The sequence below is a fragment of the Cervus canadensis genome, chromosome 14, assembly GCF_019320065.1.
Source record: "Cervus canadensis isolate Bull #8, Minnesota chromosome 14, ASM1932006v1, whole genome shotgun sequence".
NCBI lineage: Eukaryota > Metazoa > Chordata > Mammalia > Artiodactyla > Cervidae > Cervus > Cervus canadensis.
The window spans coordinates 10,776,873-10,798,405 of record NC_057399.1 but is presented as its reverse complement, the minus strand read 5'-3'; the positions used below and the strand labels follow the sequence as shown (position 1 = coordinate 10,798,405).

Here is a 21,533-nt window from a genome sequence, read left to right as displayed (position 1 = left end):
ATCCGCAAGACTCTGGACAGTCCACCTGGGGTCATCCCCAGAGGCTGCCCCGGTGCAGTGGCGCTCCGTGTAACAGGCATCTCATGTGTTTTCAGGAAAGGTCTGGGTCCCCAAGCAGAAGCCGATGGCCCCCGTGCTGGAAAGTGTGACGTTGGAGCCAGAGCTGGAGGAGGCCCTGGCCAATGCCTCGGATGCGGAGCTCTGCGACATCGCAGGTAGGAGGCGCTCCTGCCGCTTCCCCACGTCCTCTAAAGCCTTTGACCTGCATCAGCAGGGGAGCCTTGAGTGATTCATTTCAACATAAATACCCTCTCTGTTTCTAAAAAGGACTGGAGGAGATGGAAACCTATTACCAGGAACCAAAATGAGTGAAATAGAGATAAAAACACCCAAACCCTTTCCACCTCGGAGCCCATCCCAGAGGAATGTGGGAGGCAGCCTAAGCCCTTCCCCAGCCATTGCATCAAACCCTGCCCAGGCCTCCTGGGAAGAGAGGGGAGGAGACAGAGGGCTGCCGGTATCTCAGGTCCAGGCGGCTCCCAGAGGCCTGGAACAGGTCACCTGATGTTACCACTTTGCACAGTTCAGAGAGCTGGGCTTGGAGCCGATCACTGCATATCTCATATTCGTAGAGCACCCTCCATCTTCATGTGTGCTTCCATGTGATCTCACAGACAGCCCCTAAAACTCCAGAAGGTGGCCGGGCATCCAGAGCCCGTCACCACCCGCTCCCGTCCCCCTCTTCCTGTCTGGTCCCCGCCCCGCTTGTGGGTATCGCTTTCTCCCCGGGGGTCAGGCTCTGGCTGTGGCGTGCCCACCTTCGTGCTGTGCTCCCTGGCCCCATGGGGTAGGTGGTCTTTTTATTCAGCAGTCTTGGGGGGCTACTAACCCTCACCCAGATGATGACAGGAGGGTGGATGGGATCGGGAGAGACTCAAAGCAAGTGGGAAGGGGAGAGGCAAGACAGGGTCAACTGTGAGGTCAGGGGAGAAGTCCAGTTCTCCGGAGACTAAGTCGGTATCACTGGTGAAGGTGGGTTCCCTAGTCTGCTTGGGCTGCCCTCACGAGATGCCACAGGCTGGTGACTTAAACAACAGCACTGTGTTTGCTCAGTAGTTCTGGAGGTTAGCTGTCCAAGGTCAAGGTGTCCCCAGGCTTGGTTCCCTCTGAGCCCTCTCTCCGGGCTTGCAGATGACCGTACCTCTCTGATGACCATATCTCTCTGTGCAGGGGTCCCCTGGGGTCCCTTTGTGTCCTATCTCCTTCTTGTAAGTACACCAGGCAGATTGCATTAGGACCCATCTTAACAGCCTCATTGTCATTTAATCACTTCTTTAGAGACCTTATCTCTGAAAACAGTTACAAATTCTAAGGGGCTAGAAATTGAACTGTGGTGTTGGAGAAGACTCTTGAGAGCCCCTCGGACAGCAAGGAGATCCAACCAGTCCACCCTAGAGATCAGTCCTGGGTGTTCATTGGAAGGGCTGATGCTGAAGCTGAAACTCCAGTACTTTGGCCACCTCATGCGAAGAGTTGACTCATTGGAAAAGACCCTGATGCTGGGAGGGATTGGGGGCAGGAGGAGAAGGGGACGACAGAGGATGAGATGGCTGGCTGGCATCACCAACTCAATGGACATGAGTTTGAGTAAATTCCGGGAGTTGGTGATTGACAGGGAGGCCTGGTGTGCTGTGATTCATGGGGTCACAAAGAGTCGGACACGACTGAGCAACTGAACTGAACTGAGAAATTACCTTATTCAACATAGTAGAAGGACAAAGCAGGACACAATCAACAATTTTGGAGGGACAAAATTCAGCCATAAGAGTGAGGGAGGGACAAGTGTAGGGGAAATAAGGCCAATGGCCACCCACGGGGGGCAGGTGTATATGAAAGTCCTTGAGTTCTTCCAGGGTCCACGCTGCAGATAGGGAGGTGGGTATCATCAGTATCGTCAAGCTCTAGGGTGGAGGGCCTGGCAGGAGTGGGGTCTGGGGCTCTGGATGCTCGGGCCCTGGCTGGGGTAGAAGTCTTTGGGAGAAGAGTGGAAATAGGATGAAAGTAGCCACCGTGGATACCACGAATGCACTGCGAACCCAAGGCTGAATCAAGATGGGCAGAGCCTAACGCGAGAGCTAGGGAGACAGTATGAGGGTTCAGGGCCTGCCGGGAGACTCAGAGGCGAGGCCAGAGGCCAGTGAGGCTGCCGTTGCCAGGGGCCTCAGCTGGCTGCAGTGTCTTATGCTTTTTGCATCCTCCAGCTTTTTGTGCGTGTTGTGGACCAGTATGATGACATTCTTAGGGGAGAGGAGGAAGGGGAGCCAGAGCCAGGTTGCAGCAACCTGCAAGAGTGAACAGGGGGAGCCAGTGTGCAGACCCTCAACCCAGATAGCCTTTCCTGGGGAGGCGGGACATTTGGGAAAGGACAAAGGGCCGTGGCTTGAAGGGTGTCAGGGCTGAGGGGGAAAGGTGTCCACTTTCACTGTGAGGTACACAGCAGTGAGGGTGTGACCCTGGAAATGCAGCACTTAGGTCAGGATACTCAACTGCTGTGCTCATCAAAACCCACACATGTCCCATTAGATCCCACGTGAGGCTCCGGTATTAGGACCCAACTGTCTTCCCGGCTCAGAGTTTGCTTGAGTTCCGGTTCATCTGTGCACCTGGGCAGGGGGTGGGGGACACAGCTGTGGACCCAGTGTCTGCACACCGGCTCACCCCAGTGACTGTGTTTGTCCTGGTCCTTCTCTGATCCCCCTCGTGACGTCACGCTCCTCATTAGGCAGCTCAGAAGGATTATCAAATGACTCCACCGTCAGAACCGCCAGTTCCTATGCCAAAATAGAACTGTAATATCATGCTAAGTTTCTGTCTTGATTTCTTGAAACTCTTCCTCCTTGTTTTTGTTGGCATGGCTAATTACTAGTATCTGTTCATGATACCATACACTTCCAATGCCCAGAAAGGAGAGGGGGAGCTGCAGGACACCACCAGTGTTCACGGGCTAGCCTTGGACGCCTATCGTTGCATGTCAGCTGCTTGAAAGGTGGCCGTGGAAGAAGGTGTGGAACACTTGTTGACCACCAACTATGTCCTCGCTGCTGTGGGCGTTGCTTTCCACACCTTGCTGCATTTATTGACCACAGCGATCCTATGAAGTGAGTTTTATTGAAGTCCCCGTGTTACAGATAGAGAAAGTTGGCATCGTGAGGTTATCCTTGCCCACGGGTTTGAACTCCGGCAGCTTGGTTCTAGGGTCTGCTCACAGCATCACCACCCAGTCCACCCTGGATAAAGCCTTCCGCAGAGTAGCGGAGTGGACACAGAGTAGGGAGGGGGTGCATGGTTGAATCTCAGAGTCGGCCGGGGCGAGGATAGGAATTAGGAAAGGCTCTAGATGTCACACTAAAGCATTGAGGCCTGGGCTGGGGAGTTTTGAGAGAGGACAGATGAAAGCAGAGGTTTGGGCAGAGAGGTGGTAGTGTTGGAAGGATGAGGGGATGGAGGGGACAGGCCCCAGGTGAGGCCAAGGGCCAAGGTGGCCTGTGTCTGAGATATGTTTCTGAAAGACCAGCTCCTCCTAGAGCTGGATCAGAGGACAAGAGGCTCAGATGATGAGATGAGTGCAGGCTTTTGGCCTGAGGCTCCAGAAAACAGAGCTGGGTGCCTGCAAGGACTGAGGAGAGCTGCCCAGCCTGGAGTCAATTTAAGAGATGGAGTCGCTGGAGGTGGGACATCTTGTTGGAGTGCTTGGGGGTGTTGCCGGCAGTAGCTGGAGCCCCGAGTGAATGATGCATTAGGGAACGAAGAGGAGGGCGTGCTGGGCACAGGGTCTGCAGGTCCTCTCTGCTCCCTGGGACTTGACTCTCGGGCAGAGCATTTCTGTTAACTAAGCTTCCAATTGCGCTGGACTAACGGTAAGAAAGCAGCCTGGTTCCTGCCCGTGCAGAGCTGAGGTTAAACAAACCCCGAGGCCAGCATGCAGGGACAGGTGGGAGCAAGTGTCGCAGGGAGAAAGGGCTGAGTGCAGGAGGGGGCTCGGCAGGTGGTGGGGCCGTCAGACGAGGTGGGGACCGAAGCTGGGCCGAGAGGAGGAAGAGCAGAGGTGAGCTAGGCCAGGAGATGGGTCCCAGTGGGAAAGCGGCCCTGAGCTGGGGCTGAGGCAGCCCCCCTGAGCCGTTGCTCCACAGGTGCACGTGTGGCAGGCCTGCTACCTGGCTGAGATGGGAATGTGTAGGGGGACACCCAGGAGGTGTGTCACACGAGCCAGACCTGTGAGCTCTCACTCACTCGTGTGTTTTCTCGTCTGTGCATTCCCTCACCAGTCAGCGTACACTGCTGGGATGAATCAGATCCAGTCCCGGACCGGGGTGCCCCAGGATGTGATGAAGAGGACAGAGCAGAGACATACAAATATCCACATGCAGTGTCATCATAGGTGATGAGCAATGTGCTGGCCCCCGACCAGGCTAACTCCTTGGCATGTGGCCTTGGGTTGTGGCTCCGAGGCCACTGGGAGTCAGCTGCAAGCAAGTACATGATCACTGCCTCCCCTCCCCAGTCAGGGGTATGACCTTGACTCACTTTTGGGGAACTTTCAGGCAGGGCAGGACCCAAGAAGGAATTGAGGGTAGGGAAACTTACCTTTCAGAACCCCCAGGCCACCCCAGGGCGGTTGGTACCCCCAGCTCCTGTGACGATCAGAGGCGGTCTTAGTCAGACCACCCAGCTTCTGCTGTACTTTGATGTCCTTGGGCATCTCTTCTCCTCCGATAAACAAGGGTCAGGGTATGGCTTATTCAGGAGTAGCGGGTTCAGCTGCTCTGAGGTCCTGGGCTGGAGCCAGCTTCTCTCACCTGCTCCCAGGATTCAGGAAGTACCTTCCGGCCGTCTGCCCGAGTCAGCCCAAGCACTTGGCAGCTTGAGGAGCCAAGGATGTGTGCCGCTGTCTCTCTGTGTCCTAAGTCAAATTACCAACTGGGTGAACCCTGCCAAGGCAGAGTGAGCAAAGAGAACTTGATGTTCTTTTTCAGAGTTCAAAAATAGGCCTTTTTGAGTTTTGAGGAAGATCTAGACTTTTTTTGTAAGAAATCACATTCCCCTGTGCTAAATTCAGCCCTGCCAGTATCTACAAAGAATGAAGCAGCAGGCAATGTTGATGTGCTGTTTTTCTCTGTCACTCACTCCTGGTGACATGGGGTGTGCAAAGCCAAGCAAGGAGAACGTCATGGTTTGGTCCTTAGGTCGGGAGAAGGAAATGGCGGCTTCGTAGCCACGGGCAGCCTGCTCGGTGCTGGAGATTTTACCTGGCCCCTCCCCCTCCAGTCCTCCTCCCTCACCTTCTTAGAACTTTAATCTCTGAATTGCAAAGTTGTTTTATTTCCTCTTCTGGCTGCTACTGATATACATTACCTCCTAGAATATATGTCGTCTGTCTTTAGAATTCTGAGGTCGAGGGGAAATTTTAGAACTTTAGACCAGTCGGTGACCTAGCATGTGGAGGTGTGGGTGAGGACATTAACTTAGAAGCCAGGAGGGTCTTCACCAAATGGTCTTTGACCAACCATTACCCTCTTGAGCCTGCTAGGAAAATGGGGGTTGACGGTACCTGTCCTGGATGCTGCTCATAAAAATCAAACACATAAGACAGTGAGAAATTGTCAAGTGGCTATTAAGGCCCATGAGAAGGTAAGAGATTGTCCCTCATATGTGACCCATTTTAGAGGTGAGTACACTGAGGCGCAAAAAGTGGAAATGATCTGGACAGAGTTACTCGGTAAGTTAGCACCAAGGCTCAGGCCAGAGTCCAGGTCTCCTTCCTCTGTTCCCCGGCACTTCCTCGTAACCTTCCTGCCTTGGCCCCCTCTTTCTGGACCATTAGGAAAAGCTATCATTCAAGCACAAAATTCATTTCCCATTTTCCCACCACTCTATACACTCTAAGCAGGAGAAGCCATCTGAGGTTACATCTTTCCAATGATTCCCAGCAAACTGTTTTTCCAAACCTAAAACTCAGCAGCAGCCCAGAACCACCATCAGAGCCACTGTCTGGGTGGGGGCTGGAAGAGCCCACCCCAGAAGGTGATTCCAGGTGATCTGATTCACCTGCTGCTGACGCAAGCCTCGGCTCCCTCTGCCCACGGAGATGCAGCCTAAATTAAGGCCCAAAGAGCTCAAAGCAGTGCAGAAGCCTCTCTCCTTACCAGTTCTTAACGATGAGCAGGCAGGTCTAATTTTAGCAGAGAAGACTCTCAGAATGTGAGAAACAGAAGGGACTTTCAGATCATCTTGTCTTGTGGTTCTTAGCTCCCACTGAGCATCAGACATTGTCCAAGGAGATTAAAAATACATTTCCAGAGATTAGATCAGTTTGTCCAGGAGGACCACTGGTATTGTTGTAAAGTTCCTGGGTCATTTGTATGTGTAGCCATGATTGAGACCCAGTGGTCTAGTCTTACCCCTCATTGTACAGGGGAAGCTGAAACCCAGAGAGGGGAGTGGACTTATCCAAGGACACAGCAGCATCAGAGGCAGAGTCAGGACTGGAACTTGGGTCTCTTGACTCTTCGCTGAAGGTTCCCGTGTTGTCTAACTAGAAATCGCATCTAATGAAATGGCCAGGGGAGGTTTGTTTTTTGTTTTTTTTTCATGAACAAATGTTTACCAAATATCATCTTCTGAAAGAGGTCCCAGACAGAGAATACTCTTCCCTGACCTCTGGAAGCCCGGACAGCTCTAACACTGTGCTGACTCTACAGGGACCCCAGGTGCTGTGAGAGAACTAGAGGGGAGGCGGAATGCGGGGGCTTCTGGGAAGGAAGCGTGATTCCAGACTCAGAGTATGGGGAGGTAGAGTTGTTAGATACTGGATGTTCAGTTGGATTTGAATTTCAGATTAAACACTTAAGTTTCCCGTAGAAAAAGTTCTCAAATGCTGAACGGGGCGCGCTCATATCAGAACATTATTCATTGTTTATCTGAAATTACCGCTTAACTGGGTATCCTGTCATTTTATTTGCTAAATCTCAAAACTCTCCGGTGGGGGTGGGGCTGCATTTCAGCAGTGGGGGGTGTAGATGGAAAGAGGATCGATCGCCAGCGAATGGGTGGCGTTGGCAGAAGCAGGAGCAGCCGCTGAGCATTGGTGTTGCCGGAGCAGAAAGGGCCTGGGCGAGGGACAGGGCGACTGAAGCAGGACCAGCCCAGGGAGGATGGGTGAAGCCAGGCCTTGGGGTCACAAGGCATTGTCCTCCCAAGTGAGCACTGCACCAGCCTCGCAGTCCCACAAGCTTGTCTCTCCTCTCTGTGGTCAGTGCTCCGCATTCAGCCTGAATAACGGGAACCTGAGTCAGACCATCTCACTTCCTGCTCAGGCCACACCTAGAAAAAGATATCGGAACTTCTTCTCTCGACCTAGAAGGCCCTAGAAAGTGTGACCTGGCCTATTTGAATCAAATCTACTCCAAAGCATTGTTGTAAAGATTCAGGCAGTGTTCTCAACCTTGGCTGCCCACTGAAACCACTTGGAGAGCTTTTAAAATTTTTCTTGGAATATAGTTTTGATTGATTTACAATGCTGTGTTAGTGTGGGGAGCTTTTAAAAAGGCAGATGCTTGCCCCCAGCCCTGGGGATTGTGGTTTCCTTGGTCTGGGGGAGTCTGGGCATCGGGAGTCTGGGCATCAGGAGTCTCAAAAGATTCCCAGGGATTCGGATGCATGGTGACTGAGGGTCACTGCTGTAGAGCGTGCTCTCCAGCCCCACCGCAGCAGCTGGTGAGGCCACGTTGCCCTCTGCCACGGGTCCAGCTTCCCCTCTGTCCATCTTCAGTTTCCCCTTCTCTCCCTGGCCTGTGGCTTCCTACCCACCATCCCTCTGTCCAAAATATTCTACCTTCTTTCTTTCAACTTGGCCACCATCTCATTGCTCCCATCCTTCTGTCCTCTTCTCCCAGAGCACCTTGAACTTCTTCTTGACGACACTGGGCATCCTCTGCACTTAGGTTTTCAGTTGTGTGGGTACTTGCTTAGTCTCTAGTTCCCGGCAGACTGTAGGCTGCATGGCAGAGGCCCCGTCTCTCTTAGTCCTCACCATCCCCACCCCCACCCCAGCCCACCCCGGAGCTGGACACATGATGCTGGATTTCAGTAGATGCCGAACAAATGAAAGGATGAAAGAATGACTGATGAGGAGAGGGATACGGTCAGGTTTGCATTTCCAGAGAGATCTTTCTGGCTGCTCTCTGCTGAATGCTGCTGGGGGAGGGTCGGAAGAGACTGAAGCCAGCATCCCAGTGATTCCGCAGCTGGAATCACTGGCGAGAACTGATAGGGCCGTGACCAGGACAGAGGTGATGGGGTGGGAGATGGGACAAACGAGAGATCCCGTGCGGGAGGGTGAGGGCTTGGGGGGAAGGGTGCCATGTGACTGAGGTTCTACCCCAGGGCACAGGCAGGGTGAGAAGATGAGAAGGAGGAGTTCTGTTTTGGCCAAGTTGGGTTGAATATGTCAGAAGGACACCTAGGAATCTGAGGCCAGGGACTGGAGACACCTAGGTTGGGGATAGAGATTGGACAGTAACATCAGTATAGCAGCAAGAATAAAAACCAAAGTGTTTCTTGCCATTTCTGTGAGCAAAACTTCCTGGGGCATGGAATGTCTGTGCCTGGGAAGCCGTCTGTCTGAGAGGCGCGTCACGGGCCCTTGTGTCCCCGCAGCTATCCTCGGCATGCACACGCTTATGAGCAACCAGCAGTACTACCAGGCCTTGGGCAGCAGCTCCATCGTGAACAAGGAGGGACTCAACAGTGAGTACCGGCCCCGCTCCCTGCCCCACCATGAGGGCATCTCAGAAGTGAGGGATCCTCCCGAGTCTTGCTACCTCCACCCACTCTCTGCAATCTCAATGCAGAAGATTTCAAATTCTACTAGCTAAGACTGTCCACCTCTTCTTTTTACCCTCCTGGGATCCTTGTGGCTTGATTACAAAGGCGTTCCCCATCCCAATATTATCAGAACATCCTCCTTTATTTTCTTCTGTAAGTTTTAGAGATTTACTTCTTATACTCCACTTCTTAATCCTCCTGGAGTTCATGTTTGTGTGCAGTGTGAAATGAGAGCAAGCTTTCATTTTCTTATGTCAATATTCCATTGTCCCAGCACCACTCTTTGCAAAGTCCATCCTTTCATCCCTGATATGGGGCTCCACCCGGATCATAAATGTTCATGTATCCACACCGGTCTGTGTCTGGGTGCCTCTCCTCTTCCACAAGTCTCCTTGTCCCTTCCTGTGCCAACACTGCATTGTCTGAATTGCTCCACTGCATTGTTCCAAGCTGGCAATTTGGCCCCAAAGAGAAATGAAGGCGCCCAAAGCACAATTACCTTTTCCTCTGGAAGGCCTACACATTTCTTTCCCATCTAGTCTTCATTTTATCCTCACAAGAACCCACTGGGTAGAACGACTCTTCCCACTCTACCGTGAGGACTCCCAGCTTCAGACAGTTTAGTGAATTCACCTAGTTCTTGCAGGTCGGCAGAGGCATTGTCCAAGCGGGGCCCAGACTCCTGGCCCCATCCATCACCATCCTCCTCCAGCCCCTCCCCTCGTAACCCCCGAGAGGCCCAGGCTTCCACGTCCCTGGGCTCCACCGCCACTTCCTTCTGAGGTCCTGGTGTCGCGGGAAAGTGACGCCCGTCTCTGTGAGCCATCTCCCTGTTGTCGGTCACTCTAGGTGTGATCAAACCTACACAGTACAAGCCTGTGCCCGACGAAGAACCAAATGCCACAGACGTGGAGGAAACCCTGGAGAGGATAAAGAACAACGACCCAAAACTTGAAGAGGTCAACCTCAACAACATCCGGGTGAGGCTGCCTTCACTCTGCTTCCCCTGCTCTGGGAGTGTGGGGGAGGCCGAGTCCACTCAGACGCAGACAGCCCAGGCCAGGCTGCACACGGACAGCAGCGTCCTGCTTGGCCTCTGGGTGCTTCTGCAACCCTAAGTGGGAAGCATTTGCCCAGTGTCCAAAGACATACTCTAGGCTGTTGGCCCACATCTCTCTCTGGGCCCTTCCTGTGTGACCAGCAGGCAGAGCGGGGACGGGTGGCCAGGCTGTGGGAGGAATGCAGAAGCAGGCCCAGCTGCCCGCTCACCTGCTCAGCCCGGGAGCCAGAGAGATTAGCTCTCAGGGGGTGTGGATGTAAGATAAGAAGTGGGCCCCTCACTTCCCCCCAGCTCCCTTTCCCTTTCTTCTCCGCTTTCTTCGGAGTGGCTGCCAGCCTCATGGCATGATCAGATTGGAAACCTGCGCCTGCAGCGTCTGCCCCACCTGCGCTCCTCTCCCACGGGGGCTAAAGTGACGCTCTGAAACGCGAGATCCCTTCGGGTGCCTCCGCTGTCTGCCATGTGCCGTGGGAGACACTGGCACAATTCAGAACTGGGCACCCTGGCAACATCTATGGGCTCAGAGAAGTGTGGGATGGGGGGACCTGGCCAGGCACTGTGCCTTCCCCGTGGGGCCTCAGGCAAGGGCTTACCCTTTTCAGGCCCGTTTCCCCTCTGCATGTGAGGTAGTTGGACTAGGTCAGTGGTTTTCACTTGAGATTAAAATAATAATAAATACCAATGCCCAGCCCCTCTTCCCACAGACATTCTGATTTTACTGGTCCAGGGCAGGGCTGAGCATCAGCATTTTATGAAAGTTCCCTAGCACCTCCAATGTGTGGTAGGGCTGAGACCCTCTGGGGCAGATGTCTGTTAAAGATTATCTAGGGCAATGCCCCACCTTAGTTTATGGGAACAAGCTCAGAGACGGGCAGAGACTTCCCCAGAGTCACACAGCAAAGTCAGAGACATCGCCCGTTGCCCACACCCCCAGGCTGAGCTCTCAGCACGACACTCTCCTGCAGCTTTGCCTTGATGTTTTCTGCTCCTCCGGTCTCTGCGTGTACAAAGAGAAAACTGCAGGTGCTATCTGAAATGTTCAGGGAGGACTTTCTCAATCTGCTTACCAGAAAGTTCTCCCCAAATCTCAGCCATCCGGGGCAAAGCAAGAACCCTTTGCCCTTTCAGCTCTTTGGTCAGAGACGTGCTGGGCATCAGGTTGCATCAGGTTGTGAGAGAATTACTGCCCCATCTCTCTGCCCTGCCTGCTCCCGGCAGGGCTGCTGGTCACTGCTTGCCTTTCTCTCTGCAGAACATCCCCATACCCACTCTCAAGGCGTATGCAGAAGCCCTCAAAGAGAACGCGTACGTGAAGAAGTTCAGCATAGTGGGAACACGAAGCAATGACCCTGTGGCATTTGTACGTACCTTTCTGTTCTGTTGCATTGAGAGTGGGAGGCCTAGAAACAGGAAAGTTGACATTTGTGGCCCCAGGACTGGCCATGTGCCACCGATGAAAAGCCCTGTGTGGTGAGGTGTGATGTGGTGAAAGGCACACGGCGAGGAGCCAGGAGGGAATGTGGACGGAACAGCCGTTAGCCAGGCACCGTCTGTGCATTATCCTAGTTAACCTCCACCATCATCCCCGATCCCGGAGGTGCAGAGCTCCCCACGTTACAGATGAAGGACCGGGGGTAGAGGGAGCTCAGACAACTTGCTTTGTCCAAAGTTTCACAGCAAGTGAGAAGTGGAGTTGAGGTTGGAATGCAAGTCACACGGACCTTAGAGTTGGATCTCTGTCTCCACTCTGCGTAGACAAGGGCCTGCCCCTGCTTGGTCCTCAGTTTCTCCATATCTAAAACTATTGTCTTCACTGGTGGTTCCCAATGATCAATTTTATTTGATTTTTCCTGTGTCTGAAAAATATTTCTGATTAGATTCAGTTCAGTTCAGTCACTCAGTCATGTCTGACTCTTTGTGACCCCTTGGACTGCAGCATGCCAGGCTTCCCTGTCCATCACCAACTCCCGGAGCCTGCTCAAACTCATGTCCATCGAGTCCTCTGTTGTCCCCTTCTCTTCCTGCCTTCAATCTTTCCCAGCATTAGGGTCTTTTCCAATCAGTCAGTTCTTCGCATCAGATGGCCAAAGTCTTGGGGTTTCAACTTCAGCATCAGTCTTTCCAATAAATATTCAGGACTGATCTCCTTTAGGATGGACTGGTTTGATCTCCTTGCTGTCCAAGGAACTCTCAGGAGTCTTCTCCAACACCACAGTTCAAAAGCATCAGTTCTTCAGCACTCAGCTTTCTTTATAGTCCAACTCTCATATCCATACATGACTACTGGAGGAACCATAGCTTTGACTAGATGGACCTTTGTCAGCAAAGTAATGTCTCTGCTTTTTAATATGCTGTCTAGGTTGGTCATAACTTTTCTTCCAAGGAGCAAGCATCTTCTAATTTCATGGTTGCAGTCACCTCTGCAGTGATTTTGGAGCCCACAAAAATAAAGCCTGTCACTGTTTCCACTGTTTCCCTATTTGCCATGAAGTGATGGGACTGGATGCCATGATCTTCGCTTTTTCAATGTTGAGCTTTAAGCCAACTTTTTCACTCTCCTCTTTCACTTCCATCAAGAGCTCTTTAGTTCCTCTTCACTTTCTGCCATAAGAGTGGTATCATCTGCATATCTGAGGTTATTGATATTTCTCCTGGCAATCTTGATTCCAGCTTGTGCTTCATCCAGCCCAGCGTTTCTCATGATGTTCTCTGCATATAAGTTAGCTAAGCAGAGTGACAATGTACAGCCTTGATGAACTCCTTTCCCAATTTAGAACTGTCAGTTGTTCCATGTCTGATTCTAACTGTTGCTTCCTGACCTGCATACAGGTTTCTCAGGAGGCAGGTCAGGTGGTCTGGTATTCCCACCTCTTGAAGAATTTTCCAGTTTGTTGTTATCCACACAGTCAAAGGCTTTAGCATAATCAGTAAAACAGAGTAGATATTTTTCTGGAATTCTCTTGCTCTTTCTAAGATCCAGTGGATGTTGGAAATTTGGTCTCTGATTAGATTAAATTGTACTTATTATAAAGTCACCATCAACTCCTTTTTTAAAAATATTCAATGCATATTTATGGAGTGTTTATGTCCAGCACTGAATTAGGCTCTGAGAATACAACTGTGACCAAGATAGTCATAGCCCCCACTTTCATGAACATAATGGTCCATGTAGACAGATAAAGGATAACAGTACAGTATGATTACTACAATACTAATAGCAGGTTAAAAGGTACATGAATTAGCCTACCAGCCATGGTAATTAACCATTTAGTAGCAATCAGTTTTGTTGATATCCACAAAATAACTTGCTGGGATTTCAATTGGGATTGCATTTAATCTATATCAAAATGGGAAGAACTGATACCTTGACAATATTGAGTTTTCTTATACATGAATATGGAATATATCTCCATTTATTTAGTTCTTCTTTGTTTTCATACAACAGAGCTTTGTGGTTTAGCTCATATAGATCTTGTACATATTTTGTTAGCTTTATACCTAAGTATTTCATTGTTTGGAGTGCTAACATAAATGGCATTTATGTTAAATTTTAAATTCTGCTTGTTCATTGCTATCTATGGGAAAGCAGCTGACTTTTCTTTATTAACCATATCCTACAACCTTGCTATAATTGCTTATTAGTTCCAGGAGTTTTCTTTGTCAGTTCTTTTGTATTTTCTTTGTAACCAATAATGTCATTTGCAAACAAGTGCAGTTCAGTCGCTCAATTGTGTCCGACTCTTTGCAATTCCATGGACTACAGCATGCCAAGCTTCCCTATCCATCACAACTCCTGGAGCTTGCTCAAACTCATGTCCATCGAATTGGTGATGCCATCCAACCATCTCATCTTTGCACACAAAGACAGTTTTATTTCATCTTCCCAATCCAATCTATATGCTTTTTATTTCCTTTTCTTGCCTTAGTGCATTGGACAGAACTTCTGTTACAATGTTGAAAAAGAGGGCTGAGAGGTGGCATCTTTGCCTTGTACCTAATCTTAGAAATAGTTTCAAATTTCTTACCACTAAGTATGAAGTTAAGGGTAGGGATTTTTTTGTAGATAATCTTTATCAATTTGAGGAAATTGCTCTCTGTTCCTAGTTTACTGAGACTTTTTATCACGCATGGATGTTGGATTTTGTCAAATGCTTGTTTTCCGTCTATTGAAATGACTGATTTTTCTCTTTTAGCTTGTTGATGTATTGAAATGTCCCACTTAGTCATAATTCAAAATACTTTTTAATTTATCTTGAGATTTCTTCTTTATTAGAAGTGTTATTTAGAAGTGTGTTGCTTAATCTCCATGTATTAGGGGAGTTTTCTACTTATCTTTTTGTTATTGAATTTCTAGTTTGATTCATTATGGTCTGAGAACAGACATTGTATGATTTCTGTTCTTTTAAATTTGTTATAGTGTGTTTTATGGCCCAGAATGTGGCCTGTTTTGGTGAATGTTCCAATGTGCATGAGAAGAATGTCCATTCTACTGTTGTTGGATAAAATAGTCTATAGACATCAATTATCTCTAGTTGATTGATGGTGGTGTTGTGTTCAGTTATGTCTTTCCTGGTCTTTGACCTGCTAGAGCTTTCCAATCCATAGAGGTGTATGGACGTCTCCAGCCATGATAGTGGATTCATCTCTCTCTCTCTTTGCAATTCTATTAGTTTTCGCCTCATATAGTTTGATGCTCTGTTGTTAGGCACATTCTCATTAAGGATTGTATGTCTTCTTGGATAATTGACCCCATACTTTCCTTCTTAATCCTGATAAATTTCCTTACTTTGAAGTCCATTCATAGCAATCAATTATTTTCTCATTTTTAAAATACACAGGACATTTCCATGGTTGTTTTTGAAATGATAGGAATAGCTCATAGTCTCACTGCTGCCGGTGGAGAACCTCTGGTTAGATGTTCTCTGACCTCAGGATGTCTCCCGTGGGTCCTGAATTTGCCCACAGAGACTCAGCTGGCAAAGTCACATGCTCTGCCCACTGCTGTTACTGGATCAGAAACCAAGCCCATCTGTGCTGGCAGCCAGCTCCGCTCCTCAGATATTTACGGGGAATTGACCCTGCGCCAGATCGACAGCTGATGTCATCCCCTTCACACCAGGAGACCCATTGTTGAAGATGAAAATTCTTCTGGGACGACTGGGAACAAGCTCCCAGAGCTCCCTTAGTGTCCGCACTGCCTGCCCCAGCTCTTCTCCTGCCCACTTCTTTACTCTGGTCCAGCAGACAGAGTGGACACCTGGTCTGACACTGTCTATAGGACCAGCCCAGTCACTAGTGTGTCTACTTGGATCAGCCTGGTACACTTACATACTAGCTGCCAAGTATTTTGATTATCAGGCCACCCCTTTCCTGGGGAGCAAGAGGGATGCTGTGGGTGGGCACAGACTGGGTCCATCCCCACAGGAGGGTCCAACCTTCGCAGGGCTGTAGAGGAAGCTGACATGTCATCCCGGAGTATGTGAAAGCAGGGGAGCTGAGGATGTGGGCTCTGAAGGCATCCTAGGAGCTGAGCCTTGTGAAGGCTTCAGCAGGCAGGGCCAATGGAAAGGGCATTCCTGGACCAGATCGTCATTTCAGACAACCAGGACCCACTGATCTTACATCCTGGCTCATCAGCTGCTGGTGTCTCCTTTCCTCCATGACACATCATTTCCACCACCTGCTAATTACTTCATTTCCTCCAGAGGCTCTGATTGTCATCTACACCCCCTGGCTGAAGTCCTCCAACGTGCTGGGGCCACCCGGGCTCCTGTCTTCCGGTTTGCGCTGGTTACCTGCCCAGCGGATGGCTTCCCAGGCTCCCCTCTCTGCTGTTCACAGAGAATGACAACTCCATGGAATTCCAACAGGGACACAGAAGAGACACGTTGAAAGCATACAGGGGACTTGGGACTCTGCTAGTCTAGTGACCAGTGGCTGAGGACCTACTATGTGCTGAGCACTGTGTGGGTGGGAGGCTCCCTTGGGGTGAATGAGGTGCACCAACAGCCCACCAACAGCATATCGGCTAATGGAGGAGACAGAACCGCTATGAAAACAGCTCTGAACACAGAACACAAGTCCCATGAGGGAGGTTATGGATAAAGTCTGTGAGGTTCAAGAGGGCGGGCACAGCAAGCTAGCGGGCAAGACTTTTAGAGAAAGGGGAATCAAGAATGGCCTGGGAGGATGGGCAGGGCTTGGATGAGTGAAGCAGAAAGGAAGGGCGTTCCAGGCGGCGGGGAAGGATGAGGAAAGGCAGAGGGGAGGGAGAGCGCTGGGTGCCGGGGCGGGGCGGAACTGAGAGCAGCACCACCAAGAGGGGCAGCTGGAGTTGAGGCTGATCAGGGCGGGGGAAGCAGGTAATAGAAGGTTTGGATGCAGGTTACGGAGCTGAAACTCTCCAGCTGGAGTTTGGGGCCACGGCAAGCCAGAGGGGAGCAGAGACGCAGAACGGTGCTTGGTGAAGGACGCTGAGACCTTCCTGGTCCCTGACTGCGTGTGAGGGACTCTCACTCCCAGCAAGGCTCCCCCAGTATTTTAGGTTCTACCCACAGGGGTTCCAGCCTTAATCAGATCATTCATGGGTACCCTACCTTTTTCTCCTATGGCTCAAGGCCCTTGCCGAGATGCTCAAGGTGAACAAGGCATTGAAGACGCTGAACGTGGAATCCAACTTCATTTCCGGAGCCGGGATCCTGCGCTTGGTGGAAGCACTTCCGTTCAACACTTCTCTGGTGGAACTGAAGATCGATAACCAGGTGGGATGGGCAAGGGCCTCCTCGTGTCCTTCACTTGATGCTTGCAGTTCTGCACTTTCTCATTTGCTGCTGCTTGTGAAAGCTCCAGAGCCCAGCTTTAAAGAGACCTCCAAGGTCATCCAGTCCATCCCCTCTACCATGCTCACAGTTCCTTCTTCATCATCCCCACCAAGTGCTCCGCCAGCTTCTGCCTGGGTACCCCTAATGATGGGAGGCTCACTCTTTATTGAGATCACCCCTTTCATTCTTAGTGAGGATATCCTTCCTTATATCCAGTAGAAGTCAGCTCCCTGTAAGTCCTGTTTGCTGAGTTTAATTCTGTTCTCGGCAGCATACAGGGCACATCCGATGCACAGATCTTATAAACCACTGGAGCCTTCCTCACTGGGCAGAACAACACCATTTTTATCCATCACCCCCCCACACCCCACCACTCAGTGGGCGTTTGAGTCTCCTTACCATCAAGGTTATTCACTGGGCAAATTCTCGTTTGCCTTTTTTCCTTACAGGGTTATCATTTCTCTATAACTTCCGTAGTTCAGTCATTTATTTTCAGGGCAACCATTTCAGCTCTAACTCTCTAAGATGATCCTGATAACAGTATCATGTCTGTTGCATGTGTTGCGGGTTCCCTGTGGGCCGGGCTCTGTGCCGTGGCCGGGCTCTGTGCCGTGCACCCGATACACATCATCTCTGATCCTCCCAGCTGCCCTGCAGGATGTGAGTGTTACAGTCTCAGTTTTCAGAAAAGAAAGCAGCTCAGAGAAGCTGAAGGCTAGCAGCTTTCTCAGGGCTGCCAAGTGAGCACTTTCAGAAGCAGGATTTGATGCAGGTCTCTGACCCTGAAACCCACTCTTTTCCAGTACACCATGTTGCTTCTCGTGCTAAAATGCTTTCTTCTTTATGGTCTGATAGACAGCTTGCTTTTTTTCCCTACATGAAAATGTTTGCTGAAGGGTCATGTAAATGTGTGCATAGGAAAACGATTGGATGAAATATAACAAAATTGTATACAGTGGTTGTCCCTGAATGAGATTATCTCTACTTTTTATCCTCATTAAAAAAAATACTACAGATATATAGAAAAGTGCATAGAAGTTAAGTGCACAGCTTAATGACTCATATAGGCAGGTAACCTCTGTCGAGAGGTTAAGCATTACCAGCTTCCAGAAGACTTTGGCAGTCCCTTCCTTGGTGGCTCAGACAGTAAAGAATCTGCCTGCAACGTGGGATACCCAGGTTTGATCCCTGGGTTGGGAAGATCCCCGGGCGAAGAGAATGGCTACCTATTCCAGTATTCTAGCCTGGAGAATTCCATGGACAGAGGAGCCTGGCAAACTACAGTTCATAGCATCAAAAAGAATCGGACACGACACGCTGACACTCCTCCCAATCTTAAACCTTCACAACTCTTCACAGTTTGCTCCCTACTTACGTTCATGGCTCCATGACTTAGAGCTATACTTTTCTCTCCCGAGGAACGTCCTCCTCTGCTCTGACCTCTTCTCTGCCTAGAGAAATCCTCCTCTTCCTTCTGGATTTGCTTGTAGCCTCTCCTTCTCCCAGTGGTTCTAGAGCCAGCCTGAACCAGCCTTCTGGAGCTAACTGTATAGATCCCTTCCCGACTCCACTTGAGTGATGGCATACTGGTACCGTGAAGTCACTCCTAGTGAGAGCATTTACACTGTGGAAATTGGCAAACACTACAAATCCAACCTTTTTTTCCCCCGCCAAGAGCCAGCATATAACTGCTTTCTCCCTTCAGTCTGCCACAGGGCCTCTGAGCCTCCCTGGAGAGAAAGTTTAAGCGCTCCTTCCCTGGTTCTCCTAGCACCTTGGCTTCCTTGTGAGCATCTCAGAAGTGGGGCTGTGTCCAAGTCATCTCCATATCCCAATACCCAGCTCAGAACTTGGTCCTGCAGTGGCACCTGATAAGCAGGGCTGCCCTGGATGGTTGTATGTGTTGTTCACTGTACAATGAGGAGACAGGGGACAAAACCCAACTCATAATCTACTCTTTAAAACTTTGTACAGGGCTTTATTCATCCGGAGAAGGCACTTTTCTCTAATTCATAAAGAGAGGCGACATGAGCCTGCCGCAGCCATGTTGTGTGAATTTGCTGCATTAAATTCTTTCCGTCTCTCACATGCCAGTAGCCTGCTGTAGCACCCATTCCCAGCCCCCACTGCTTCCATCCTTTCTTCCATTGCTGACCCTGCTCTATTGCAGGCAGAGGGGGCAGATCAGATGGAACAAAGGCATGTAACAGGCTTGGCAGTAGCCTTAGGCCAAGCCCTGGGATTGGCTACTCATGTGACGCCAGGCCTACCCGGGCAGGGAGTCAGGATCTACCCAGCGTCAGCTGAAACCTGATTTCCTGGGGCAGAATGTCGGCCAAAGATGACCAGGGCACTGGCTTCAGGTCATTGTGGTAGCAGCTTACAGAGAGCAAGCTGCCCACTCCCCTCCCAGTGCTCCCGCCCGGAGACAGATCCCGTGCCGACCATCACCCTCACCCCGGCTAAACATCTGTGCAAGGACATTCACTGCCCTGAGCCTCAGTTTCCTCATTTGTAAAATGGGGATAATACAAATCTCTCCTTCTTAGGAGCTAGGAGATGAATACTATGAAGTTGTCCACTTTTATATTTACTCTGAAGGTGACCTAGGGAGTTCACACATTTTTCTAAGAGTTAATGTACTGAGCAGGTACCATGTATCCATTATCTCATTTAATGCTGGCAAAGACTCTCTCAGTGGATGTCACAGCCTACTCTAGTATTGTGGATGAGGAAACTGAGGCCCAGGCAGGCTGTGTAACCTGCCTGAGGTCATACCGGAAGTAAGAGAGGCAAGGTTAGAATCCAGGTCTATGTGACTCTAAAGTCCGTGAGCTGTGCCTGTCTGGGTTCTTGAATCTCCTGTAGTTTTGTGCAGGTCTTGGTTCTTCTCAGCTGTCCCTTCCCCTTGACTGGTCACCACCTGCTCCCACCCCATCCTAGGAGTGTCTCCTGTTGTTTTATCTCAGGGTTTAGTAAGTGCCTGCGGGACCCAGGGCTGTGCTGGGCTCTGTGTGTGAATACTGGCTCTGTCCTCTCGAGATTCCACACTGGATGAGATGACAGACAAGTGTACAGTTGATCATCCAGCCAGGTGCTCTAGCAAGCCACACACAGTGGGGTACTGTGGGGAAAATTTTCAGTCAGGAGAAGGCATCAGGGAGGGCTTCTTGGAGGAGGTGGAATTTGAGAATAAACCCTAGGGTGGACAGTATGTCAGAGGGTAAAGGGGAGGCCGTGGCATCCCCGGTGTAGGGGACCACAAGAACAAAGAGAAGGCGAGAGGACGGCTGTGGAGTCAATTCAGAATCGACTGATGGGACCACCTGAAGAAAGCCAGAAAGGGAGCTGGGGGGACCCCAAAGGGCTGGGAGCGGGTAGTTCGAGGGGAAGTGGCCTGCGGGCTGTCATCAGCACCCCTCACAGTCATGCTCTGCAAAGATGGTTCCCGGCTGGATGGGAGAGGGTTGGGGGCAGGAAGAGGGCATCAGGGCTTGGAGACCAGAGGGGGCTCTGACCACCCACATGCAGGGGGCCTGTGGGGAGGTGCTCCTGAGAGCCTGAGTCTGGAGAAACAGGTCTCGAGGAGGGGGCTCTGCTGGCTCGGGCTCGGGGAAGGCCACCCATGCCTGTCTCAGTGCCCCGGGAGGCATGGGCTCTGGGGGAGGGTGGCCAAGAGGAGGTGATGAGTGGTGTTGGATTTATTCCTCGTTCTTGTTAGTCACCGAGGTCCCCAGAGGCCACAGCTTTCTCCTCGGCCCTGCGCCTGTAACCTGTGTCAGAGTCCTCCCTTCTCCTTATACGGCCAAGGAGAGGGACTCGGGGAGTTCTGCCCAGGGTGTCACAGAGCCTCGCAGGACGCAGACAGGATAGGGCTCTGAGGCTGCTTGCTGACTCAGCCAGACCCTCTTTTCCTTCCACGCTCTTGCTGCCTGGAGTCACCCTGGGACAGTGATGAGGCTGGGCACGCGGGAGGGCAGGGGGCCGACTGCAGCTGAGGGCACTGAGACGTGTCTAGCCCAGCCCCCCTTTTGCAGATGGGGAAACCAAGGATTTGAGAAGGGATGGAACATGCCCAATGTCACAAATCAAGTTAGGCTCAGAACTGGGCTGGAACTGAAGCACCCAGCTTCCAAACAGGCTGCATTTATGAGCAGACAGGAAGACTCTCCCAGAGCCCAGGAGGCAGGTAGGACACATGGGGTGCCTGCAGGCCCATCCGTCCCGAGCCAACCATGTCCCAAGCGGTGGCTCTTCGCCCCTCTTGATCCACTTTCCTCTCCCACAGAGCTCCCTCCAGCAGGCCCTTCCCAGGACACTTGGGGCATGGGATACGCCCTGCCCCTCGGCAGAGACGAGGCCTGAAAACAGGCTCCCTCCCCACGTGAAGACATGTGCAAAGTTTAGGGGGATTTCGCTGGGTGTCTCACATTTCATTCCAATATTTGACAGCAAGAATGTGCTTAATATTTTGAAAAGAAGCTAAAGGGAGTGGATCATGTTTTCTTGTTTTTCCAGATTGGATTGTTTTCCTAGTGGAAGTAAATTTAGAAAACAAAAGCTATGCTAGAATAGGATCCTGAAGGTTTTCACAAATGGTGACACCCATTAATTTTAGATTCCACAGTCAGGGCAGCTTTTTAAATGAGGCTGAATATAGCTTTTGGTGTTGCAAGATATAAGGAAAACACACTCTTGAAAACCAAGAGAGCAAGACCAACTGTGTTTTATTTTGTTCCTTATAGTTTTAGCTTCTACGCAGCAGGTCT

General features: G+C 50.7%; 1 protein-coding gene across 2 annotated transcripts in view; it reads left to right on the top strand.

Annotated features, from left to right (window-relative positions):
• TMOD1 (tropomodulin 1) overlaps window positions 1–21,533 on the top strand; it is an 84,846-nt gene that overhangs the window by 47,373 nt on the left and 15,940 nt on the right. For both annotated transcript variants that reach the window (XM_043487003.1, XM_043487004.1), the window contains exons 4-8: window positions 96–215; window positions 8,716–8,805; window positions 9,733–9,863; window positions 11,196–11,303; window positions 16,561–16,704. In XM_043487003.1, the coding sequence (XP_043342938.1) occupies window positions 96–215; window positions 8,716–8,805; window positions 9,733–9,863; window positions 11,196–11,303; window positions 16,561–16,704 (593 nt within the window). The remainder of the gene's footprint in view (window positions 1–95; window positions 216–8,715; window positions 8,806–9,732; window positions 9,864–11,195; window positions 11,304–16,560; window positions 16,705–21,533) is intronic.